The 22295-nt window shown below is 28.4% G+C and overlaps 1 protein-coding gene across 1 annotated transcript; it reads left to right on the forward strand.

The window, feature by feature from the left end:
* The first annotated feature begins 4734 nt into the window (after window positions 1–4734).
* On the forward strand, window positions 4735–8475 carry LOC107004045 (pentatricopeptide repeat-containing protein At3g24000, mitochondrial). Its single transcript, XM_015202265.2, has one exon. It carries the CDS (start codon window positions 4902–4904, stop codon window positions 8016–8018), a length of 3117 nt encoding a protein of 1038 aa, XP_015057751.1. The 5' UTR covers window positions 4735–4901; the 3' UTR covers window positions 8019–8475.
* The last annotated feature ends 13820 nt before the right edge of the window (window positions 8476–22295 follow it).

The following is a 22295-nucleotide window of genomic DNA, read 5'->3' on the forward strand; positions in this document are numbered from 1 at the left end:
GAGTTTTGAGGGTGGAAAAGTCCTTATTAGGAAGTTTTTATCGAATAGGATCTTACATGACCTGAATCTGAATATAATCGAGTTTTAATATGAATATTGAATATTAGGTAAAAATATAACAGACAAACATTATTTTGTATAGTTTTGGGTTTTCACTCCATCTTTTTACATAACCTTTTCACTATTAATAAAAATACGAGGGTTGAATCAATAAATATTGAGAAAATTTTAAAGTTTTCTGTGTTTAACTAAACAACATATATATAATTATAGTGGTTTTGCAATAGAATTAGTTACAAAGTTGGTACTACTAAAACATCTATAATAATAACAAATAATAACAAATTTTGTGGGACACAAAATATGTGTGGGTTTTTGTGTGTAGTGTCGGCACGAATACTTTTTAAATATGATTTTTGAGGAAAAATATACTTTAATTAAAATATTGACTGATATAAGTTTTATGAAGATATTTAAATTTTTTAAAAGCTAGTCTAAAAGTATAAACATTTCTTCCTCTCTTTTTTTTCTCTTCCTTTTATAATGTAATAATATGTCCTACTGAAGTATTAATAGTATATTTTTTTTTAAGAAAATGAAAAAATTAATCCAATTTATATATTTTTATTTTTTTGTTGGTCCAAAAAATAGGTGGAAAGTGTCGTAACTATGAGTAGTCATTGACTCTCCCCAGCCACTAGCTAAAAAGAAATATAAAAGTTGAAAGAAAATGATGTCACTGTTATATCCTTTAGATAGTGAAACTTAATATTTCAATTTGTCAAAAATATTCCTTCAATTTTATTTCTTTTAATATAATAAGTATTGATGGGTTTCATCTAATTTTTATTTCATAAATATTTTATTCATCATATACCTTAGGAATTTATTTAGAAGATTTTTTTAATTTTTTTTTTATAAAAAGAACGATAAGTCTAATTAAGAAACATGAATCTAGTGTAGCTCAATTATAAGGGGCCAATAATATTCCTGTTTCTTTCTGAAGATGAAGTAAGGTGCAATTATTTTCGACATTTAGGTACACTATTATTTGGAAATGAATAGTATGATGTGACTTGGTTATTTAAGCGAAAAAAATTTAAATATGTCGTTACATTTTGAGAAAATACTTATTTATGTCATGCATCAAAATTTTGACTCATTTATGTCATTTTCATTTGAAAAAAAAAATCGTTCATATCATTATTTGTTAACTAAAATGATATCTGAACTATTTATCTTTAAGAAAGCAATTTAGTTAATATCTTGGTCGAATCATAGTTGATCGTTTTTAAAAAATGATTTTGCAAAATCAGAACAATTTTCAATTAGAGCGGAATATAAATGAGCTTTTTCCCTTTTTTTAAAATACAAAATGGGAATAAATTGGGATGACATTCACCAAAGGTACTAATTGCTTCAAAATGAAGTGAAATGAAATACAATATTGTTCATATGAATATAATATATAGTTATATTTCATAAGAGCTACTACAACTTAAATTAGATATATAATTAAAGAATGAATAATTTAGTGATGGGGTTAGAAATAATGGTTGACGAACAAGTTATATAAAGATTAATACAGGGATTAAAATATAGATATTATATAATCATCAGATTTTTAAATTTAAATGAACGTGTCTAGTACTCATCAAGTGAGATGGACATTCAGAATTTAGCCTTTTTTTATCCTAATTTTTTAATATATTTTAAAAATATTTTATAAATTGTCAATTATTGTGATTTATAATACTTTTTACGTAGTTTTTTATTAAATTTTTTTTTTATAGATTTCATGTCTAAATTGATGATTAAACTTAAAATGTTTAGCTTTCGAAATTTAAACTGTGTCACATAAATTAAAACATGAAAGAATATTTTTCTAACTAGAAGTACTTTATATTGTTGAACGAATGATTTTGTTTAACTTTATTTTTATGCAAAAATATTATATTGTATTCAACAAATAAAATTTCCATTTCATCGTATGCTTTTGTGGTTGTTAGGATTTATTGAAAAGATATGGCAAGAAAGTGGAGGTCAACAAAGTAACTCCAAGAATCAAAGCCACCAAAACTCCAATATAAATGTCATATCTATATAGAAAATTATAAATTTCAAATCAATTAAAATAATATGATCATCAATTGATCGTGCATTTTTAAGGAAAAGAAATGATATTCTTTAATATTTATTTATTTTTTAAAAAAAAATAGTAGCTATTTTAATCATTAATATCAATTTCATATGGTTCAATATCCTTGAGCAATCTTATCTCAGCAATTAATCCAAAAGGTGAAATGATTTTACTCATGTATGGTAGGCTCATAATTCATATATAGTCAGTCCATGGGTTAAATGGATGCTTAATTGTATAGAACATGTTAGTTATCTCTTTATTTTATTTTATTTTATTTAGTATTTGAAATTCACAGTGGAATTAAGATTCAGGTCGTATAGAGCCCTAAAAAGTGTTTTCTTTAATTTTTTTTTTATACACAGAACTCGAACATGAATTCTTTAATTAAAAAAAGAGCAACCTCATCTGTTGCACCACATCGTTTTGTATCAAAGTTAGGTAGTCATAATTACAAGTCATAACTCATGGGCTTGAAAAAATTTCATTATACTACTCATTCTATTATAATCTATGTAACTCTTTTATTTTTAGTCTAAGTCCAAATAGAACGATATCCTTCTATATTTAATAATATTTTAATTTTTAATTTTTAATTTGTTTAATTATATAATTTATATTAACACAAATATATATAAGCGGTTTTAGATAATAAATTTGAAAAAAAATTATTTCAATTTTAAATTTCTTACTCAATCAAACATCAATGATAACGGATGGAATAACATTACGAAAATATTAGACAAAATATCCATTAGATCAAAATTCTTTACCTAAAATAGATGGCGGAGCTTTTAGATGACTCTCCTGTCCCTTTTCTTCTCCAATATTTTATTATTTTTTTGGTAATATTCTCCAATATATAATTAATTTCCATTGAAGATTACTCCTTTTCTTCTTATTTATGTAATAAAAAAATCGGATTCGAACATAATATATATATATATATATATATAATTGTCGATTGATACATAAGTAAATAAATTAATCATGATTTAAGTAGGTTGGAATTGAAAAAAATAAGCTTGTTGAAGAAGATAAATTATTGCAATTAAATAGTGTATATAGATATTTATACATCTATAACTGTATACATGGTTATATGTCATATATACATGATTATACACTATTTAACTAATAATCTCGATATATCTCATGTTTATGCGATTATTTTTAATTGAATTTTTTCACACAATATACATACACTTACATAAGAAGCTCAGGGGACCGTTTGGTTGGGAACAAGTTATCTACGATTAAATACATGAGATAACTTATTTCATCACTATGACATAAATGGTGGGATAAGTTATTTCAAACATGACAACCAAACAAGACTCAAAAATTTTATCCCATCACTATTTTTTTATATCCGTCACACCAAACGACCCCTTACATCATCTAATAGGGATAAAAAAGAATTCTAAAAAAAGAAGTGAAAAGAGTGACACAGCTAGAAGTATAATTTTTTTTTTTTGATTTGTCCCTAATGTGTCAATGGAACAATAGTACTTTCTTAGGAAAGCCTAGAGCATTTCATGCTAATAATAGCATAATTCTTCTTCTCCCTGGTGAGGAGTTTTTTTTGTGTCTAAAGTATCAATGCAACAACATTTCCTTTAGAATGCTAGATCATAATCATGCTATTAGTAGCATAGTTCTTCTTCCCCCTAGTGTGAAGTCATGCCCCTCCCAAAAAACAAGGGTGTGTCTAGTTCATTACGACGAGCAACGCGGTGTTTGATTATGAATTTTTATTTTTTTTGTATAATAGGTTTGATTATAATTTTTTTTTAGAATATTTAGGTATTTGAAAAGTAATAGATAACTTCAATTCGTATTCATGGCCAAACACAATTCAATTTTCAAACATTACTTTTTTTACTTTGAAAAAAAAAACTATCTTCTTCTTTTTTTCAAATTTCACGGTGGACCATGTCAAACACCTACTAAGGGATCGTTTAGTAGAGTGTATTAGCAAAAATAATGCATACATTAACTTTGTGTATTAGTAGTCCCTTACATTAGTTATACATTATTTTATCGTGTATTGGAGAATGTACTATAAATACCATGAAATTCTAGGTATTAGTAATGCAAAGAGATTTAATACATGCACTAGCATGCTTAAAAACTCAATTACCCCTCAAAAATACTTTTACATCTTTTCCATCATAATTATTAAGGATATTTTTACATAATGCATACTATTTTTAATACATCAAATGAAATAATGTATAAAAAATAATATATACATAACTAATGCAAGTATTGCTAATATGATCTATTGAACGTTATTTTTATACACTATACCAAACGGTCCGTAATATTTAAACAATTTTTTGTCTTACTACTTCCTCTTCTTATGTTTCAATTTGTTTACCTTACTTTCCTTTTTAGCCTTTTTTTGGATAACTTTTTAATTTTAACTTTCTACATAACATGTTTAATATCACAAAATTAAATGAATATTTTGATTCATTAATTTACACGTCTTTAGTTTAAACTACAAAATTCAAAATCTTGTTTTTATATATTTTCTTAAACTCTCTTTCAAGTCAATCTCCGACTAATAAATCCAAAACGGTTTTGACATTTTAGAAAAAAATAAAGTACCTTTTTTTTCTAACTACCGTTACTTCTCAATTCAAAATCCATGTATTGTTTCTCGATCTTAATTTGCAATTTTTCTTCGTTTTTATACTTTGGCAACTGAAAAAAATACAGCAAAGTGTGCAGCTTTACTTCTCTGGCTGATTTTATGAGTGCTTTGTTGCTCTATTCTACCAGAACCAAACACTATTGCCTTGACAAAAAGCTCTCTGCTTTCACCATTTACTTCCCTTTCAAATTCTTCAGCACATTCTCAGTTCAATGCAGACAACAGCAGCCAATAAGCCGCCCCTTTCAATCCCTGCAAGATCACCCAGAACCAGAAATTTCTGGGTTTCATCAAAAGGGGTTCTCCAATATCACCCAAGACATTGTTGGAAGGGCAGTTCATGCAGTTTGTCTAAAGGAAGAACCCCATTTGAGCATTTTCCATTACAACACTTTGATCAATACGTACTCGAAGTTCGGAAGAATTGAAGTTGCTCGCCATGTGTTCGATGGAATGCCCGAGAGAAATTTGGCGTCTTGGAATAATATGGTGTCTGGGTATGTCAAGATGGGTCTTTATTGGGATGCTGTAGTTCTTTTTGTTGAAATGTGGGGTTGTGGAATTCAACCGAATGGGTACTTTTTAGCTAGTTTGTTGACTGCGTTTAGTAAATTGGAAACTATGGTTTTGGAAGGGGTTCAAATTCATGGATTGGTTTTGAAATGTGGTTTGTTGCATGATGTTTTTGTGGGAACTTCTTTTCTCCATTTTTATGGTGTATATGGACTACCTTGTAGTGCTAAAACATTGTTTGAGGAAATGCCGGAAAGAAATGTTGTTACTTGGACTTCTTTGATGGTTGCATATTCAGATAATGGTTACCCGGATGTGGTATTAAATTTATACCAAAGAATGAGGCATGAGGAGGTGTCTGGTAATCAAAACACACTCACTGCTGTTATTAGTTCTTGCATAGCTCTTGATGATGATTTTTTGGGTCATCAAGTGCTAGGTCAGGTTGTAAAGTCTGGATTCCAGGACAATGTTTCGGTATCAAATTCTCTTATTTCGATGTTTGGAAGTTTTGGTTTCATTGAGGATGCCTCTTATATTTTTGAGGAAATGAACGACCGTGACACTATATCGTGGAATTCAATTATTTCTGCACTAGCAAATAATGAGTTGTGCGGAAAGGCGTTCAGCTTGTTTTCTGAAATGCGTCGTAATCACGACGATGTCAATTCAACAACACTTTCTTCATTGATGTCTGTTTGTGGAACTATAGATCGTGTAAACTTAGGGAGAGGTGTTCATGGTTTGTCGTTGAAATTGGGATGGGATTCTAATATTTGTGTGTCAAATACTCTTCTCTCAATGTATTTGGAGGCTTCAAGGGACAAAGATGCAGAAAGTTTGTTCTTGGCGATGCCAGCGAAAGATTTGATTTCATGGAACTCTATGATGGCTGGTTATGTTTTAGCGGGCAAGTACTTCAAGGTTTTGGAAGTGTTGACTGAACTGCTTCACTTGCAAAGAACACTTAATTATGTGACCTTTGCTAGTGCTTTGGCTGCTTGTTCAGATGGCCAATTGCTTGATGAAGGCAAAATTATTCATGCTCTTGTAATTGCTCATGGGCTCCATGACAATTTAATAGTTGGCAATGCATTAGTCACCATGTATGGAAAGTGTGGTATGATGTGCGAGGCTAAAATGGTATTTCAAAAAATGCCTGACAGGGAATTAGTCACTTGGAATGCATTAATTGGTGGCTATGCAGATAAAAAGGACACACTTGAGGCAGTAAGAAATTTTAAGTCGATGAGAGAGGAAGAAAATTCTCCAAATTACATTACTTTGATCCATGTTCTTGGTTCTTGCTCAACTGAAACTGATCTTCTGAAGTATGGCATGCCATTGCACGGACATATAATTCTGACTGGTTTTGAGACAAATGAATACATTAGGAACTCTCTCATAACAATGTATGCTGACTGTGGTGATGTCAATTCGAGTAGTCTTATCTTTAATGAGCTACTAAATAAGACATCAGTGACCTGGAATGCTATGCTTGCAGCTAATGCTCGTCTTGGTCTCTGGGAGGAAGCGTTGAAACTTCTTCTGCAGATGCAAAGGGAAAAACTGGAGTTTGATCAATTCAGCCTCTCTGCTGCACTTTCAGCTGCAGCAAACTTGGCATCCTTGGAAGAGGGACAACAGATACACTGTTTAGCTACTAAACTTGGATTTGACTCCAATTCTTTTGTTGGAAACGCTACGATGGATATGTATGGGAAATGTGGTGAAATGAACGATGTGCTGAAAATACTCCCTGAACCAAACCTGCGTCCAAGATTGTCTTGGAATGTATTAATATCTGTTTTTGCTAGACATGGATTTTTCCAAAAAGCTAGGGATACCTTTCACGATATGGTAAAGCAAGGTTCAAAACCAGACCATGTCACTTTTGTGTCTCTTCTATCAGCCTGTAGCCACGGTGGTCTAGTAGATGAAGGTCTTAGATATTTTGCTGCTATGACTTCTGAATTTGGAGTTCCGGCTGGCATTGAGCACTGTGTTTGTGTAGTAGACCTTCTCGGAAGATCAGGAAGGCTCCCTGAAGCCATAGCTTTTATTAAAGAAATGCCAGTGCCACCAAATGACTTTGTTTGGAGAAGCTTGTTGGCAGCATGCAGGATGCACAGGAATACAGAACTAGGAAAGGTAGCTGCTGAAAATCTTCTAGCATCTAACCCATCGGATGATTCAGCTTATGTTCTTTATTCAAATATCTGTGCAACTTCTGGGAGGTGGCAGGACGTTCAGAACGTGAGAGCTGAAATGGAATCACATAAAGTGAAAAAGCAGCTTGCTTGCAGTTGGGTCAAGTTAAAGAACCAAATTTACACCTTTGGGATCGGAGACTTGTCTCACCCAGAGTCAGAACAAATATACCGGAAGTTGACAGAACTGAGAAAAAAGATTCAGGAGGCCGGTTATATTGCTGATACAAGCTTTGCACTGCACGACACAGATGAAGAACAGAAGGAGCACAATTTATGGATGCATAGTGAAAGACTTGCACTGGCATATGGTTTGATTAGTACCCCTGAAGGTTCAACTCTTCGAATATTTAAGAACCTTAGAGTCTGCGGTGATTGCCATTCAGTTTTCAAGTTGGTAAGCAACATTATTAGTAGGGAAATCATATTGAGGGATCCTTATCGGTTTCACCACTTTAGTAGTGGCCAATGTTCTTGTGGTGATTACTGGTGATGATGGTGTTGGTTATCTCCGACAAATTTAAAAAAGATTTGAGCGGGGTTCTGGACCGAGTACTCTACTTAGCTCTTGAGAGATGATGTATCTCACCAGTTCTGAAAACATGGTCAGATTATCAATACTCAAAATGAAACGAGATCAGATTATTGCCCGTGAATCGTGGCAAAGATTCCTCATTTGATGTTTCTAAGTTGTTCTATGCAACTTTTTCTCGAGCATCAACTTATATACAAAAAACAACATTTGCCAAAGTATAGTGCATCACCTTTCTTGAATTATTTTCCCTTGAAAGAAGCAATTGTAGATTATGACTCTCCAATTATCATAATCTGCTAGCAAAGACAAGCAACCAATCTTGTAATAGCACATAACTTGGATTTCAATGTACTCCATTCTTACCTGGAACTTCCCAAATTGGATTTTAATAACTAATACAAGTCTTTCTTCTAAAGTCTCCATCTTTACTCATGCAATTCCAAGTTTAAACTAGAGCCGTTAAAATGGGCTTAGCCCATGGAATCGGTCCAAATTTACTAGTTATTGAGGTAGGGTTGGAATAGAATTTCTCAAGTTCATTTAAAACTAGGGCTTATAAGTTCGGTCCATATAAACCTTTGACTCTTGAGGCTTGATTAGGGTTAGCTCGGAGTCAGCCTATGGGTCAAAACTTTTCATTTAAGATTAATTACAATAATCTTATTAGTATATAATCTAATTATTTGAATGTATTTTATGTTGTAATATTATGAATCTTCATACCTAGATACATGTATCTCATAAATTAAGGCTGACAATTGGACAGAATTTTGCGTGATTCGATCCGATCAAATTCAAAATAAACATATTTTACTTTAAAGTGACACCCTTTTGCCGGAATGTTACATTATATATAGATGTCAAAATGTTTAATGAATATACACAAATGTAGTGATATTTCTTAAAACAAGTTGAAGGTTTAGTATTAAGATTAAAGAGTTGTAAAAAATCCATGAGGTCGCGTGTTCAAGCCCTATTAGTCTCATTAATTTTTCTTATTGACATCCTTTAATGTTGTCGTCGACAGTAGATAAATGTATTATGACACCACATACTCATTGAGATTCTTAAATAATCTAAATAGAGAAGACAATTATATTTTCATTTCAGAAAAAGCAAATTAGAGCAATTATGATAATACATTGACTTTTTTTTTCAAAAAAATATATTTCAAATATGATAAAGAAAATTAGGGCAAAACCCTAAGTCGAAATGTTTAATGAATTTACACAAACGTATTGACATTTCCTAAAACAAGTTGAAGGTTTAGTCTTCAGATTAAGAAGTTGTAAAAAAATCCATGAAATCACGTGTTCAAGCCCTATTAGTCTCATTATTTTTCTTTATAATATAGAAGTCAAAATGTTTAATAAATATACACAAACGTATTGGCATTTCTTAAAAAAAGTTGAAGGTTTAGGGCCCGTTTGGATGGGCTTAATAAAAGCAGCTTTAAAAAAGTACTTTTGAAAGTGCTGAAACTTATTTTTAAAATAAGCAGTTACGCGTTTGGATAAAAGTGCTGAAGTTAAAAAAAAAATTGTTGATGTGTTTGGCAAATAAGTGCTGATAAACAGTTTTTTAAATCAAAATGTCTGAAATACCCTTAAAAGCTGTTAACATAATAAAAGTTAATTAATTTATATTTTACAGCCATAAATAATTATATTTTGCTATCATTCACATATTTCTTCACTTTAAATTGGAAGAACAGGAAGAAGTTCAGCAGCTATGCCAAACGTGAAAAGGAAAAAATGGAAGATAAAGATGTTAGGGTTATGTGGGTAATTTGGAGATTGTATAAAAATATTAAGGGCAAAGAGGTAAAAATGTGGTCAACTTAAAACAGCTTATAAGCTTAAAAAAAAAAAACACCCCTACCCCAGCTTTTAACTTTTGGCTTAAAATAAGTTTTTTTTAACTTAAAATAAGTTATTTTGAGTATTGCCAAACAGCTAAATAAGTCAAAAACCAGCTTTTAAGTCAGTTAGACCAGCTTTAAGCTGAGCCAAACAGGCTCTTAGTCTTCAGATTAAGGAGTTGTAAAAAATCACGTGTTCAAGCTCTATTAGTCTCATTATTTTTTTTTGTAATATAATCATTGACATCCCTTAATGTTGTTGTCGACAGTAGATGAATGAATTATGACACCACACTCTCACTGAGATTCTTACGTGTTGGATTCGAAAGAATCATGACATAATGTGTAAGCTTACTATTATTGTAAATTATGTCGATGAATAAGATGATAAAAATATATTAAAATCGTGATATTATTAAATTATGAAATAATCTAAATAGACTAGAAAATTATATTTTATTTATAAAAAAATATTATAAATAAAAATTAAAAATTATCTCAAAATATTAATATTTGCGTGAAAGTCTAATTTCGTTTTAACCACAATGTTGTTTAGATTTAGGGTTGAGGTTGGGTCCATCGACATAACTTCTATAGAGTTAAGCAACATATTTTTTGTTATATTATAATACAAAAATATCTACTCATGCGATATGCGGTACAAAAATTGGTTATTATTTCAATGTAAGTGATACTTTCAATTACTTTCTTTTTACTGAAAGACAAAAATTAATAAATTTTTTAAATTTCAAGACAAATTAAAGATCGACTCAAAAGAGGAGCATTTGCATGATGTCCCAAAAATCTTAGCATAATCCCATATTTAGATGAAGGGTTTGGGCTGGACCAATCTCACAAGGCAAACATACTTAACGATTCTAAATGGAAGGGTTTATAGTTTCACGGTATCTATTTATCAAGGATTTAGAGTCGCTTCATAATGTTTTACAAGTTTTTATCTTATGTCTTGAAGAATTTATCCTACACCATGCACAAATACAAATGTTAGGGGCAAAATTAGCAAAAGAAAAAAAATTATTTGAAGAAAAAAAATTAAAATTAATTCATACGAAGGGTTATAAGCGGTGTAGTTTTCAGATTAAAGAGTTATAAAAAATCCATGAGGTCGCGTGTTCAAGCCCTATTAGTCTCATTAATTTTTCTTATTGACATCCCTTAATATTGTTGTCGACAGTAGATAAATGTATCATGACACCACATATTCATTGAGATTCTTAAATAATCTAAATAGAGAAGACAATTATATTTTCATTTCATAAAAAAAAAAATTAAAGCAATTATGATAATACTTTGATTTTTTTTAAAAAAAATATATATTTCAAATATGATAAGAAAATTAGGGCAAAACACTAAGTCAAAATGTTTGATGAATATACACAAACTATTGACATTTCTTAAAACAAGTTGAAGGTTTAGTATTCAGATTAAGGAGTTGTAAAAAATCCATGAGGTCACGTGTTCAAGCCCTATTAGTCTCATTATTTTTCTTTATAATATAGAAGTCAAAATGTTTAATGAATACACACAAACGTATTGGCATTTCTTAAAACAAGTTACAGATTTAGTCTTCAGATTAAGGAGTTGTAAAAAATTACGTGTTCAAACCCTATTAGTCTCATTATTTTTCTTTATAATATAACCATTGACATCCCTTCATATTATTGTCGACAGTAGATGAATGAATTATGACACCACACCCTCACTGAGATTCTTACGTGTTGGGTTCGAAAGAATCATGACATAATGTGTAAGATTACTATTATTGTAAATTATGTCGATGTATAAGATGATAAAAATATACTAAAATCGTGATATTATTATATGAAGAAATAATCTAAATAGAGAAGAAAATTATATTTTCATTTCAAAAAAAAAATTAAAGCAATTATGATTCTACTTTAATTTTTTAATAAGAAAATCAGGATAAAACCCTAAAACTACGTTCATAAAACATGTTGTTAATGGTAGTGTTGTTGTCCAGACAATTCTGCTTAAACTCTTCAAGGCAGAAGTTGTAAGATCAGGTAAACTAGTCCCCAGAAAATTACATGGATGAATTCACAATCGATCTTCTCAATGAACAAAACATATATAAAAAATTTATCAAAAAAAAAACTAAGATGCAGTGTATGATCAGTAATGGAACCAATTGTATTTTAAAATTGATTATATACGACCTTAATTTTTTGAAAAGTCAAACTCAAGCTAATTAGATTATTAAATAATTATTTTTTTTAATAAAAAACATTGATTTAACTTTGAATGACTTCTAAAGTTTAACCATCACTGCGGTTTAGACCTATTTTTATAATTAAATATAATATGAAATATAAAAAAAATTTAAAATGATACTATGATTGGTATATTCCTACTACTTCTAGAATATTTTGATGCTATGTTTAAAGTTTGATTTAATTGAAAAAGATTTCTATAGTATAATCTATAGGTACTTATGTAAGATATAAACATTTGTGATATTATGTATCAATAATATGTCTATTATATCTTACGAATACTATTAGAAAAGTGTGGATTGCATGAATATTTACTTAGGACTTTCAAAGAAATGTTCACATGTAATTTAGTTTCTTATCTATTTTTTTGTTTGAAAAAATTCAAAGAAAAAACTTTTGTGGATAACTATAACTTGCGAATATAAAAATTTAATTACTCTTGGGATTTTGATTCCGCAAATATGTTACCTATGAATATTTTCTCAAGAAATATAAAAAAAATCACAAGTAATTTTTGTTAAAAATTTGTGTGAAATATAGAAATATACTTCCTGTTAAGATCTTCTGAATTTGCTGCATATACAAAATAAATAGTAATTCGAATGAATAGTGCCCTTTCACAAAAAATATTTAAAAAGTCACAAGAGATTTTTGTTAAAAGTTTGTGAAATACAGAAATGTACTTATTTTTAAAATCTTCTATATCCAGGATGAATAATAGTTCGAGTAGGTAATGGACGATCATTAGTTCGAATAAGTAAGTAATGAACGAATCACATCAACAATCAGTCTTCTAAATAGTGTGTTTCAGTAAAAAGTAAAGAAAAAAAATACCAAATAAAAGTCACTTTAGAGACATTTGTCAAATAAAAATATCCTGTTGTTAATGAGTAGGAAAACAACAATGTAAAAGAGCATCATAAAATGGTAATTTCTTTTTAACTTTAAAGAAATATCGTGGAATTAGACATATAAATAAGTAAATTTTCTTAATTAATCAATAGATATAAAAAAATATTATAAATAAAAATTAAAAGTTATCTCAAAATATTGATATTTGCGTGAAAGTCTAATTTCTTTTTAACCACAATGTTGTTTAGATTTAGGGTTGAGGTTGGGTCCATCGACATAACTTCTATAGAGTTAAGCAACATATTTTTGTTATATTATAATACAAAAATATCTACTCATGCGACATGCGGTACAAAAATTGGTTATTGTTTCAGTGCAAGTGATACTTTCAATTACTTTCTTTTTACTGAAAGACAAAAATTAATAAATTTTTTAAATTTCAAGACAAATTAAAGATCGACTCAAAAGAGGAGCATTTGCATGATGTCCCAAAAATCGTAGCATAATCCTATATTTAGATGAAGGGTTTGGGTTGGACCAATCTCACAAGGCAAACATACTTAACGATTCTAAATAGAAGGGTTTAAGGTTTCACAATATCTATTTATCAAGGATTTAGAGTCGCTTCATAATGTTTTACAAGTTTTTATCTTATGTCTTGAAGAATTTAGCATAAATACAAATTTTAGGGGCAAAATTAGCAAAAGAAAATAAATTATTTGAAGAAAAAAAAATTAAAATTAATTCATACGAAAGGTTATAAGCGGTGTACTTATCCTTTACTTCTTATCAAGGTAGTGGTGTGATAATGAATTTGTTAACCCAACCTATCTTCACGAACCAGAGGTTTCTATGTAAAGTTGTTAAAATGGGCTCGGGCCATTAGGCTGGTCTAATCCAATCCTTGAATTAAGTGGTATTGAGCTTAATTTTTTTAGTTCATTTCTGAATAAAGTTTATTAGCCTAGTCTTATTTGGCCCGCTAGCCTTACAGACAAGACTTAAAGGTCAGCCCGTGGCCTGTGAATTTTAGAAACATTTATTATAGAATATAATTTAAATAGTGTTTTATTTGTTAAGATTTTGTAAACAAATATTTAAAATATATAAAATAAAGTCTAACTCCTTTGTAGATCATTTACATTTTAAGATCATTAGCTCACTGAATTTTTTTATTAGCCCAAATCATTACTCCGTTATAATTATGAATCTTTGACCTCTTCTATTTTTGTTTTTATGCCTAATTTTTCACTTCTTTTTTCTTCTCTTGTTTATGGAAAAAGTTGTTAGGTAATGTTTTTTGCTCGGATGAATCTTATGAATATTATATTTTGGCTATTATGTTGTTTCATAAGTATTCACTGAAATATGTATAATCCGTAATAAATGAATTTCTTTATGTATTGATGTCGTGTTCATAAGATATCAACGTTCAATATTTTTTCTAAACGGTCAATATTGTTCACTTTTTGATTGAAATGTCAATTTGTCCCAACTCGTTGTCGATTTAAGACTGAATTTGATTGCTATTTTATAAGTCTTTTAACTAAAAGGATCGACTCCTCCTAATCTCTTTAAGTCTCTAGCCTATAAAAATTGAGTTAAACCGAGTTAAATTATTTCATTTTGACAGTTCTATTTTATGAACTAGGACAAATTATTCCTTTATTCTGATCACGGGCCTTATTTATCACACCCAACCCAAGACCGTAAGGTTTAGAAGGGCTTGCTCTTTAATTAAGATTAACATTCAATTTTATATTATATAAAATAGGATAAATTATGCAAACCCTTTACTTTATAAAAAGATCAACCCAGTTTTCGAAACAACTCAAATTGGCTAATACTCTGTTCTTATTCCTCCTTGGCTTTAATGGCTTCCTTTGTCATTTTCTTTTCTTCTTACTCGTATTCTTCTTCTTTTAATTAAAAAAAAAATATGATGTATCAAAAACGTGAATCGCTTTGGGACTATTTAAATATGATTTCGAGTTGATCGAGATTAAAAAGTCAAGTCAATGTATATTTCATGCATAGTTAATGTATATTTCATATATAGTTAAGTTATATATAATTTTTTTTGAGTGTATCACAATGTATAGTCAGTGTATAACTCATGTATAGATACATTTTCTTTGTATTATACCGTGTGCATATTTTCTATGACTTTTGACAAACGATAGTGTATAAAATTATTTGAAATTGGCAAAATATTTCTTTTCCTTCTTTCATTTTTACCATTATAACTTACTTTCATTCTTCTTCTACCTTCTTTCTATTTTCTCTTCTTTCGCTTTGTCTTTCTTCATTCTTTTTCGGGGTTTTTAAAAAATAAATAAAAAGTTGACAGGTCAAAACATAAATCATTTCGAGTGAACTTTATATCAAAAATTCAAAAAATGAGAGAATTTTATATTTTAATTTTGAGATTATTTAGAAATGATTTTGAGTTGACCAAGTTTATATAATTAGAGTGTACATTATGCTTAGTTAAGTTATATTTAATTTTTTAAGCGTATCATAATGTATAATAAATGTACAACTCACTTATAGATGAAATATATTGTATTGCTAGTATAGATTTTTTTTTATGACTTTGAGCATGTTATACTGTATATTAAATGTATTCTTCATATGAATTTTGACTAGTTTTATGTAAACAAGTAAAACACAAGTATATTTATTTTATTATAAAATAACTACTTTATGGTATATATTTCACACCAGCCCTAAAATATAAGTATCAAGTAAAAGAAACTAGTGTCTCTTATTATCTACTCCAAAATAATTAAAATGCCTTAAATATTTCAATCATGAATTGAAGATGCAATATTCTTGTCTGATCACATCATTAACTGCAAAAATTTAGAAAAAAATATAAATTGATCAAAATTAATAACTTATTTATGAAAAATAGCTATAACTTAAAATTTAAAAAAGTGATATTGCTTTTATAGCAAACTATTCCCCTCTTTCCAATCTTTTGGCCTTCTCTCTCTGTTTCTCTAATTTTCTCTCTTCTGCCAATAAGAAGAAATACATTTAAATATAAATGAGAGTTTTTTATTTTATTTCAATTATATTCGAAAAATTATATTTTACATTTTTGTCTCAGTTGTATTTGTATCCATGCATATAATAATATACATTCATTTTTTCTGTCAAATGTATTTGTGTCCAATCCAATGAAGGATAAATACAGTTGTATTCTTTGTATTTCAAATACAATTGATACAAAAAAAAAATGAGTACAATGTAAAATAAATACAAAATATAATTGTCTTGTATTTCAAATACAATTGATACAAATAAATATAGAATATAACACAAAATAAATACAACATGCAATCCTCTCTCCTCCCTCTCTTCGTTTGCATCTCTCCTCCTTCTCTCGATCTTGCTCGTCTTTCTCCTCCTCCTGATCTCGCTTGCATCTCTCCCTTCTCTCTCGAGATCTCGTTCACCTCTCTCCTCCCTCTCTCGATCTCACTCGTCTTTCTCCTCTTAATATGTATTCGTTTTGAGACAAATAAGTTTGTATAAGTATTTTTTTTATCCAGAAAAAAAGTACACTCTCTCCCGAGATCTCGCTCGCCTCTCTCCTCTCTCCTACCCTAACATTTAACTATAAATATGCAAATTATAGCTATAGAGCCTTATTTAAGGCCTAATATTTACTATTTCTCGAAAGTTCTCTCCTTATTTATGTCATTGCATATATATTCCATTATCCCACCTATATATTTTTCAAAAGGGGATTTCCTCTTTTTTTATTTATTTATTATAAAACCTAAAATTTGACGTTGACTCATTCCATAAGTAAGATAAAAGAATGATGAACATATAATTTTTATAAAGACTTTTGCACTTTGGTAGGTGATGCCCACTAAATGCTTAAAGAAAAACATATATAAACATGCAATAATATCATTCTTGAATCTTTGTTTTTTGGAAAATAAATCTCAGTTTGTGTCGTCCAGCTAAGCAATGCCTATCTTCCTAGTCATTTAATTAGGCATAAATAATTTTATTTGACCATTGCTCCAATATAAAACAATTTTTGTCAATTTGACGAACTGTTTTTTTTAGTGGTACCATACCTATCATTGATTTTATTCTTTTTGAACTGTTATGAAGATATATGATTATAATTTCGTTTGATAAATTAATAAAAGATATTCTTTTAAAAATATTTATGTATAATATAGATAAATATTATGAAAGGTGAGATGGTAGAAATAGAGGTGTGAATGGTGGAGATGAGAGTTACGAAAGTGGGGTAAACACGAGGTAACTAATGCCCCAAAAGAGGCTGAGGTGAGTATCGTTGCATTTTAAACAAAAAATTACTTCTATAAAAGAAAAAATAATTTTCATTTTTTTTGCTAACCATGCTTAAAGAAAATGAAAAGCATTTTTCATACGGAACACACCCTTTAATAATTGGTGAGTTGTGATAGGATGAATTTTCGAATTACTATACTACAAATTAATGACCTACCATATATGACTATATTATAGAAGGGAATGTTGAGGAGTTTAGGGTCAGCCGGTCAATTAATCGGTTTGCCCTTCTCAACTTTTTCTATTTATATTTCATATTCCGTATGTTTTAATTTATTTTTATTTTAATATTTTTTTTATATACTATGTATTTATAAAATTAGTATAAAAAATTAATTAAAATATCATAAATTTGATTACAACTAGAAATCTCCTATGTACTACATAATTAGGACTGAGAGAGTATGATTATCAATTCTATAAATCACAATAATTAACAATTTAATATAGTTGAAAATCATATTAAAATGTGATTTAACTCTCAGAATTTCACATGAGCCAAATAAATTGGCACAAACGTAGTGACATACATTATTTGAAAATGACGTTAAGAAAACTATTAATCACAAGTTAAAATATTTAAAAACATACTAAACATTTAATTAAATCTCAAAATTTAACATGTGTCATATTAATTCAGACAAGAGCAATAACATATATTATATAAAAAATACATTCTTGAAATGCTTTTTAAAAAAATATATTAAAAATCTAATAATTTTCAAAATTTCACATGTGTCACATAAATCATATTAATTAATTATTTAAAATATTTTAAAATTAATTCACTCTTGAAATATCACATATACCAAAGATATTATTTGAAAGTACATTAAAAATATAACAAAAACAATGAACAATAAATAATTAAAATATTTAATTAGCTCTTCTAATTTTATTTGTATCACATAAAAAAATAACTAAATTAATATATATTGGACCCGAGCTTGCCCGGGCTTTTATGTCTATTACATATATAGAAGTCATTTCTTGATTATGGGAGCAATAGTATGGACTATGGTTGCGTTTGAAATTTCAACACGTTAAATGATTGAATTTCACATGCTCATTGTCAATATATACATGCACCAAAAACTTGTCAATTTTAACCTATATGAAATATCAAAGACATATTTTTGAGTGAATTTCATATAAATATATATGTATGCCTAATCCTCTATATTCCTTAATATTGTCTGTTTTTACACTGACAAAATTAAAAATTGGAATTACAAGATACTTTATACACCACAAAATAATGAAATCTTAATGTAATTAAAAGAGACAGGGTCGCTTACTTTTATCAAGAGTAATATAAATTATAAGCATAGACTTGATTAATATAACAAAAATAATTTTTAGCGGTATTAAATATTGACATTAATAAGGAGTGCTAAAGTTTTTATCGGCATTAGTTAAGTATCATTAGAACCAATGTCGCTAAAATGCTTTAGAGACATATACAAAAAGTGACAATTGCCGCTAAAAATACATATTTAACGGTAATTAAGAATTAAATATCGTTAATGATTATTTTTATTATAGTGGATCATACATAGTATTATTATGTTTAAACATATCTTTATCCTATGGGATTATATAACCCGACCCGTGTTAGTTGATGAAATGAGAAATTATTTTATATCAAATCGTATAAAAATATTAAATGCTTATATTTTATTTAACTCCTCATCTCACTCCGTACGGTCAAAATTGGATATCTAAAGTGAAAAAAAAATATAAAATGGGATACAAATTTAGTAAATATGAGTCTAATATAATTCGATGTATGCGCATTAAGAGATAAATAGCATAAGAATCTTGACAACTAAACAGCATGTGTGAAAATATTAAAAAGAATATCTATGAGAGAAAAATCAGAACTGTCCATAATAAAAATAAAAAAAAATTAAAATTTTAAAAAAGAGGTTCCACTTTGTTTAATCCAAAAGGTGGATGAGTACCAAACTTTATTTTTTACAAATAAATTCCCATCATCAATCTTTAAAAGGGTGATCTGTCACTTGGCAGTTAGCTTGTCCTCTTTTTATAGTGCTAATTTGATTAATCATATTGTAAAGTGATGATTAACAAATTGATCAAGTATTTGTAGCTCTCCATTTAATTATATCCAAATGACAATGTGATATATCTTGTTATAATTATTATTTTACGTATCCAATCAATTAAAGTAGAACACTATGGGCCATCAGATTCAAAATAAAACATACTTTAAAGGACTACGTTCGATTCTTCTTATCTTTTGTGTTCCCTTACCTTCATAGTGGCTAATTAAGTTGATTTCCCATTAAAAAGATTTAAAATATACAAGAAAAATAAATATAGTTACTAGAAGCAAAGAGATTTCAATATTTATTTTTGGGCGGAGCCGATGCTTCAGTTATAGGTTTGGTTGAACATAATAGTTTTGATTTAGAGTTTAAACATTGTGTTTGTATTTAAAAAGCATTGAATACGAACAAAGAACTCATTTCAGAATTCAATAATTTTAATTGATAATATTTTTAAATTCATAGTCCTCAAATTCTGGACCAGTAATCTAGCATTCTGTAGGTATAAAAAAATACAACTTTTGAGTGAAGGAGTTCAAATAAATATAATCCCCCTCCTAGCTCGACCCTAATAATATCTTCTCGCCTTTAGAGAATACAAATTCATCAAAACCTTATATATTAACTCAAAATATTGTATACACATGTCAAAATTTCTTGATATTTTTTAAACGATAGCAACAAAAAAGTATTTAATTTTTACAATAGGACAAGATCATGCCCTTATTGTCTTTGGGAACAATTCAAATTTCTCCAATTCAAATATATGTCCTCATGCAACTTCAAAGTTATGGTCCTTGTGAGTTGCCTTTACCATTCATACAAACCCTAGCTAACATCCATTATGAAATTGGCCATTAGTTGAGTGTATAGGCAATTTTGCTTCACATAGTTGGATAGGAGCCTAACTGTGGGTCAAACCCAACCCCCCCATAATAGCAACTGATTTGATGGACTAATAACTAATTTTTGTATGAATGTGTTCTCACCCATGTGTATTTTAAAGTAAAATAGGGCTTTATGGGACACCTCTTGTCACAACTATATCATTGTTGTTCACTTCTATAGTTCTACTACAAACCTTTTACACTACAACAAACTATGGTAAATACAATTATATTATCGTTATATTATATTTAACTGACAGCAATAATAAATATAAGTATTTACAATTAGCATTTCATATAAATGTCACTAATCACTTTAACGATTCTGAATGTAATGTCATTAATTCAATTACCATTGAATATCTTTACTGTAATAAGTATCATGATTAAAATAATATTGTTACCATGCTAAATATCTCTTTTGTTATTGTATTAACTGGTATATACTAATTATAGTCTTATTCACGTCCATAGGCTCAGGACAAATTGCATTCAATGTGTTTGTCCTCAAATTACACAACTTGTTAGCTAAATGCTAAAGAGGATTTTTACTTTGTTGGACATAAATAGCCAGACGAATAAAGTTTTGTTATGTATTATTCCCTCCATTTTAATTGAAGTATAGTACTTTCAAAAGAATGTTTTGAAAAGCTTTTCATATATGTTTTAATTTTTGAAAAAAACTATTCCAACATTTTACATAATTTCTATAAGATTGCAAGACTCAGAAACCATTTTGATATACTACACATATTTTTAATTTAATACCATTCAATTTGATTGATTATTTTTTTAAAAAAAAAAAATCATCTTAGATCAAATTAAACTTGTGTTTGGATATGCAACATAAAATTATGATTTTAAATCTCGCACTCTTCAAAAAGCATGATTTGAGATTCCATTATCATGATCTCAATTTATTTATTTTAAAATGAATAATTTGATCTATAAGTTTATATCTCGTAAAAAATGACTCACTTTAAAATTTTGTAAAAAGGCTCAGGCTCTAACATGAAGAGTTATATTAAAGAATAACTAATTGCAATTATTGTTGACTAGTGGAGGATATTCATAAAATTATGTCTATTTGAAAGTTTGTAATCATAAACATTTATTTATAAAAAAACATGAAAATATGTTGTTTATCAATGTAACGCCTTATGGACTCCTATATCTTATTTATGGACTATCATTTGTTCATTCGGTAGAATTGTGTAAGAATTGGAGAACTTTACAATTTATGAAGTTTTCATGTTTAAGAAAAAAACTATAAAATTAAAAGGTTAAATTACATTTTCAAACAAAACTTAAACATCAAATCATTTAATTTTATATCATAATTTTATATTACCGAAGTACATTATTAGACGGGGAAAAAGTAAAAAGATACCCTGAGAAAATAGTAATAATAACTTGTATATATGTAACCGTTTCTACTGTTGACCATAGTTTGTTGCATTCATTAAGTTCAAAGTAAAATTTACAATGATCACATCAAATATCTTTTCATTATTAGTTAATTAGGTGAACCCAAGTAATTCTGAGAAAGGTAAATAAAAGCATAAATATATCTTCAAAATCAATTAATTCCAAGTAAGAGAAGAAAAAGTGAATGAAATGTTATCTCGTGATTCAACATGGAACCTACCTTAAGCATATATATTCCCCTAGGCGTTGAAATATGTACTCACCATTCAATGTATATCAACTATATAGTTAATATTTAAAAATAACTTTTAGCGGCATTAAATATTGATATTAATAAAAAATAATAAAGTCTTTATCGACATTAAGTGTCATTAGAATCAATGTCGCTAAACGTTTTAAGGACATATACAAAGAGTATTAATTGTTGCTAAAAATATATATTTAATAATAATTAAGAATTAATTGTCGCTAATAATTATTTTTGTTATAGTGACTGATTAAATTGTTAACAATAAAACCTAGAGGGTATGAGAGTT

This window comes from Solanum pennellii, chromosome 1 (assembly GCF_001406875.1).
Source record: "Solanum pennellii chromosome 1, SPENNV200".
Taxonomy (NCBI): domain Eukaryota; kingdom Viridiplantae; phylum Streptophyta; class Magnoliopsida; order Solanales; family Solanaceae; genus Solanum; species Solanum pennellii.

Excerpts from the sequence above, each read along its gene's own strand:
- LOC107004045 (XM_015202265.2), top strand. The coding sequence starts at position 4,902 with ATGAGTGCTTTGTTGCTCTATTCTACCAGAACCAAACACTATTGCCTT.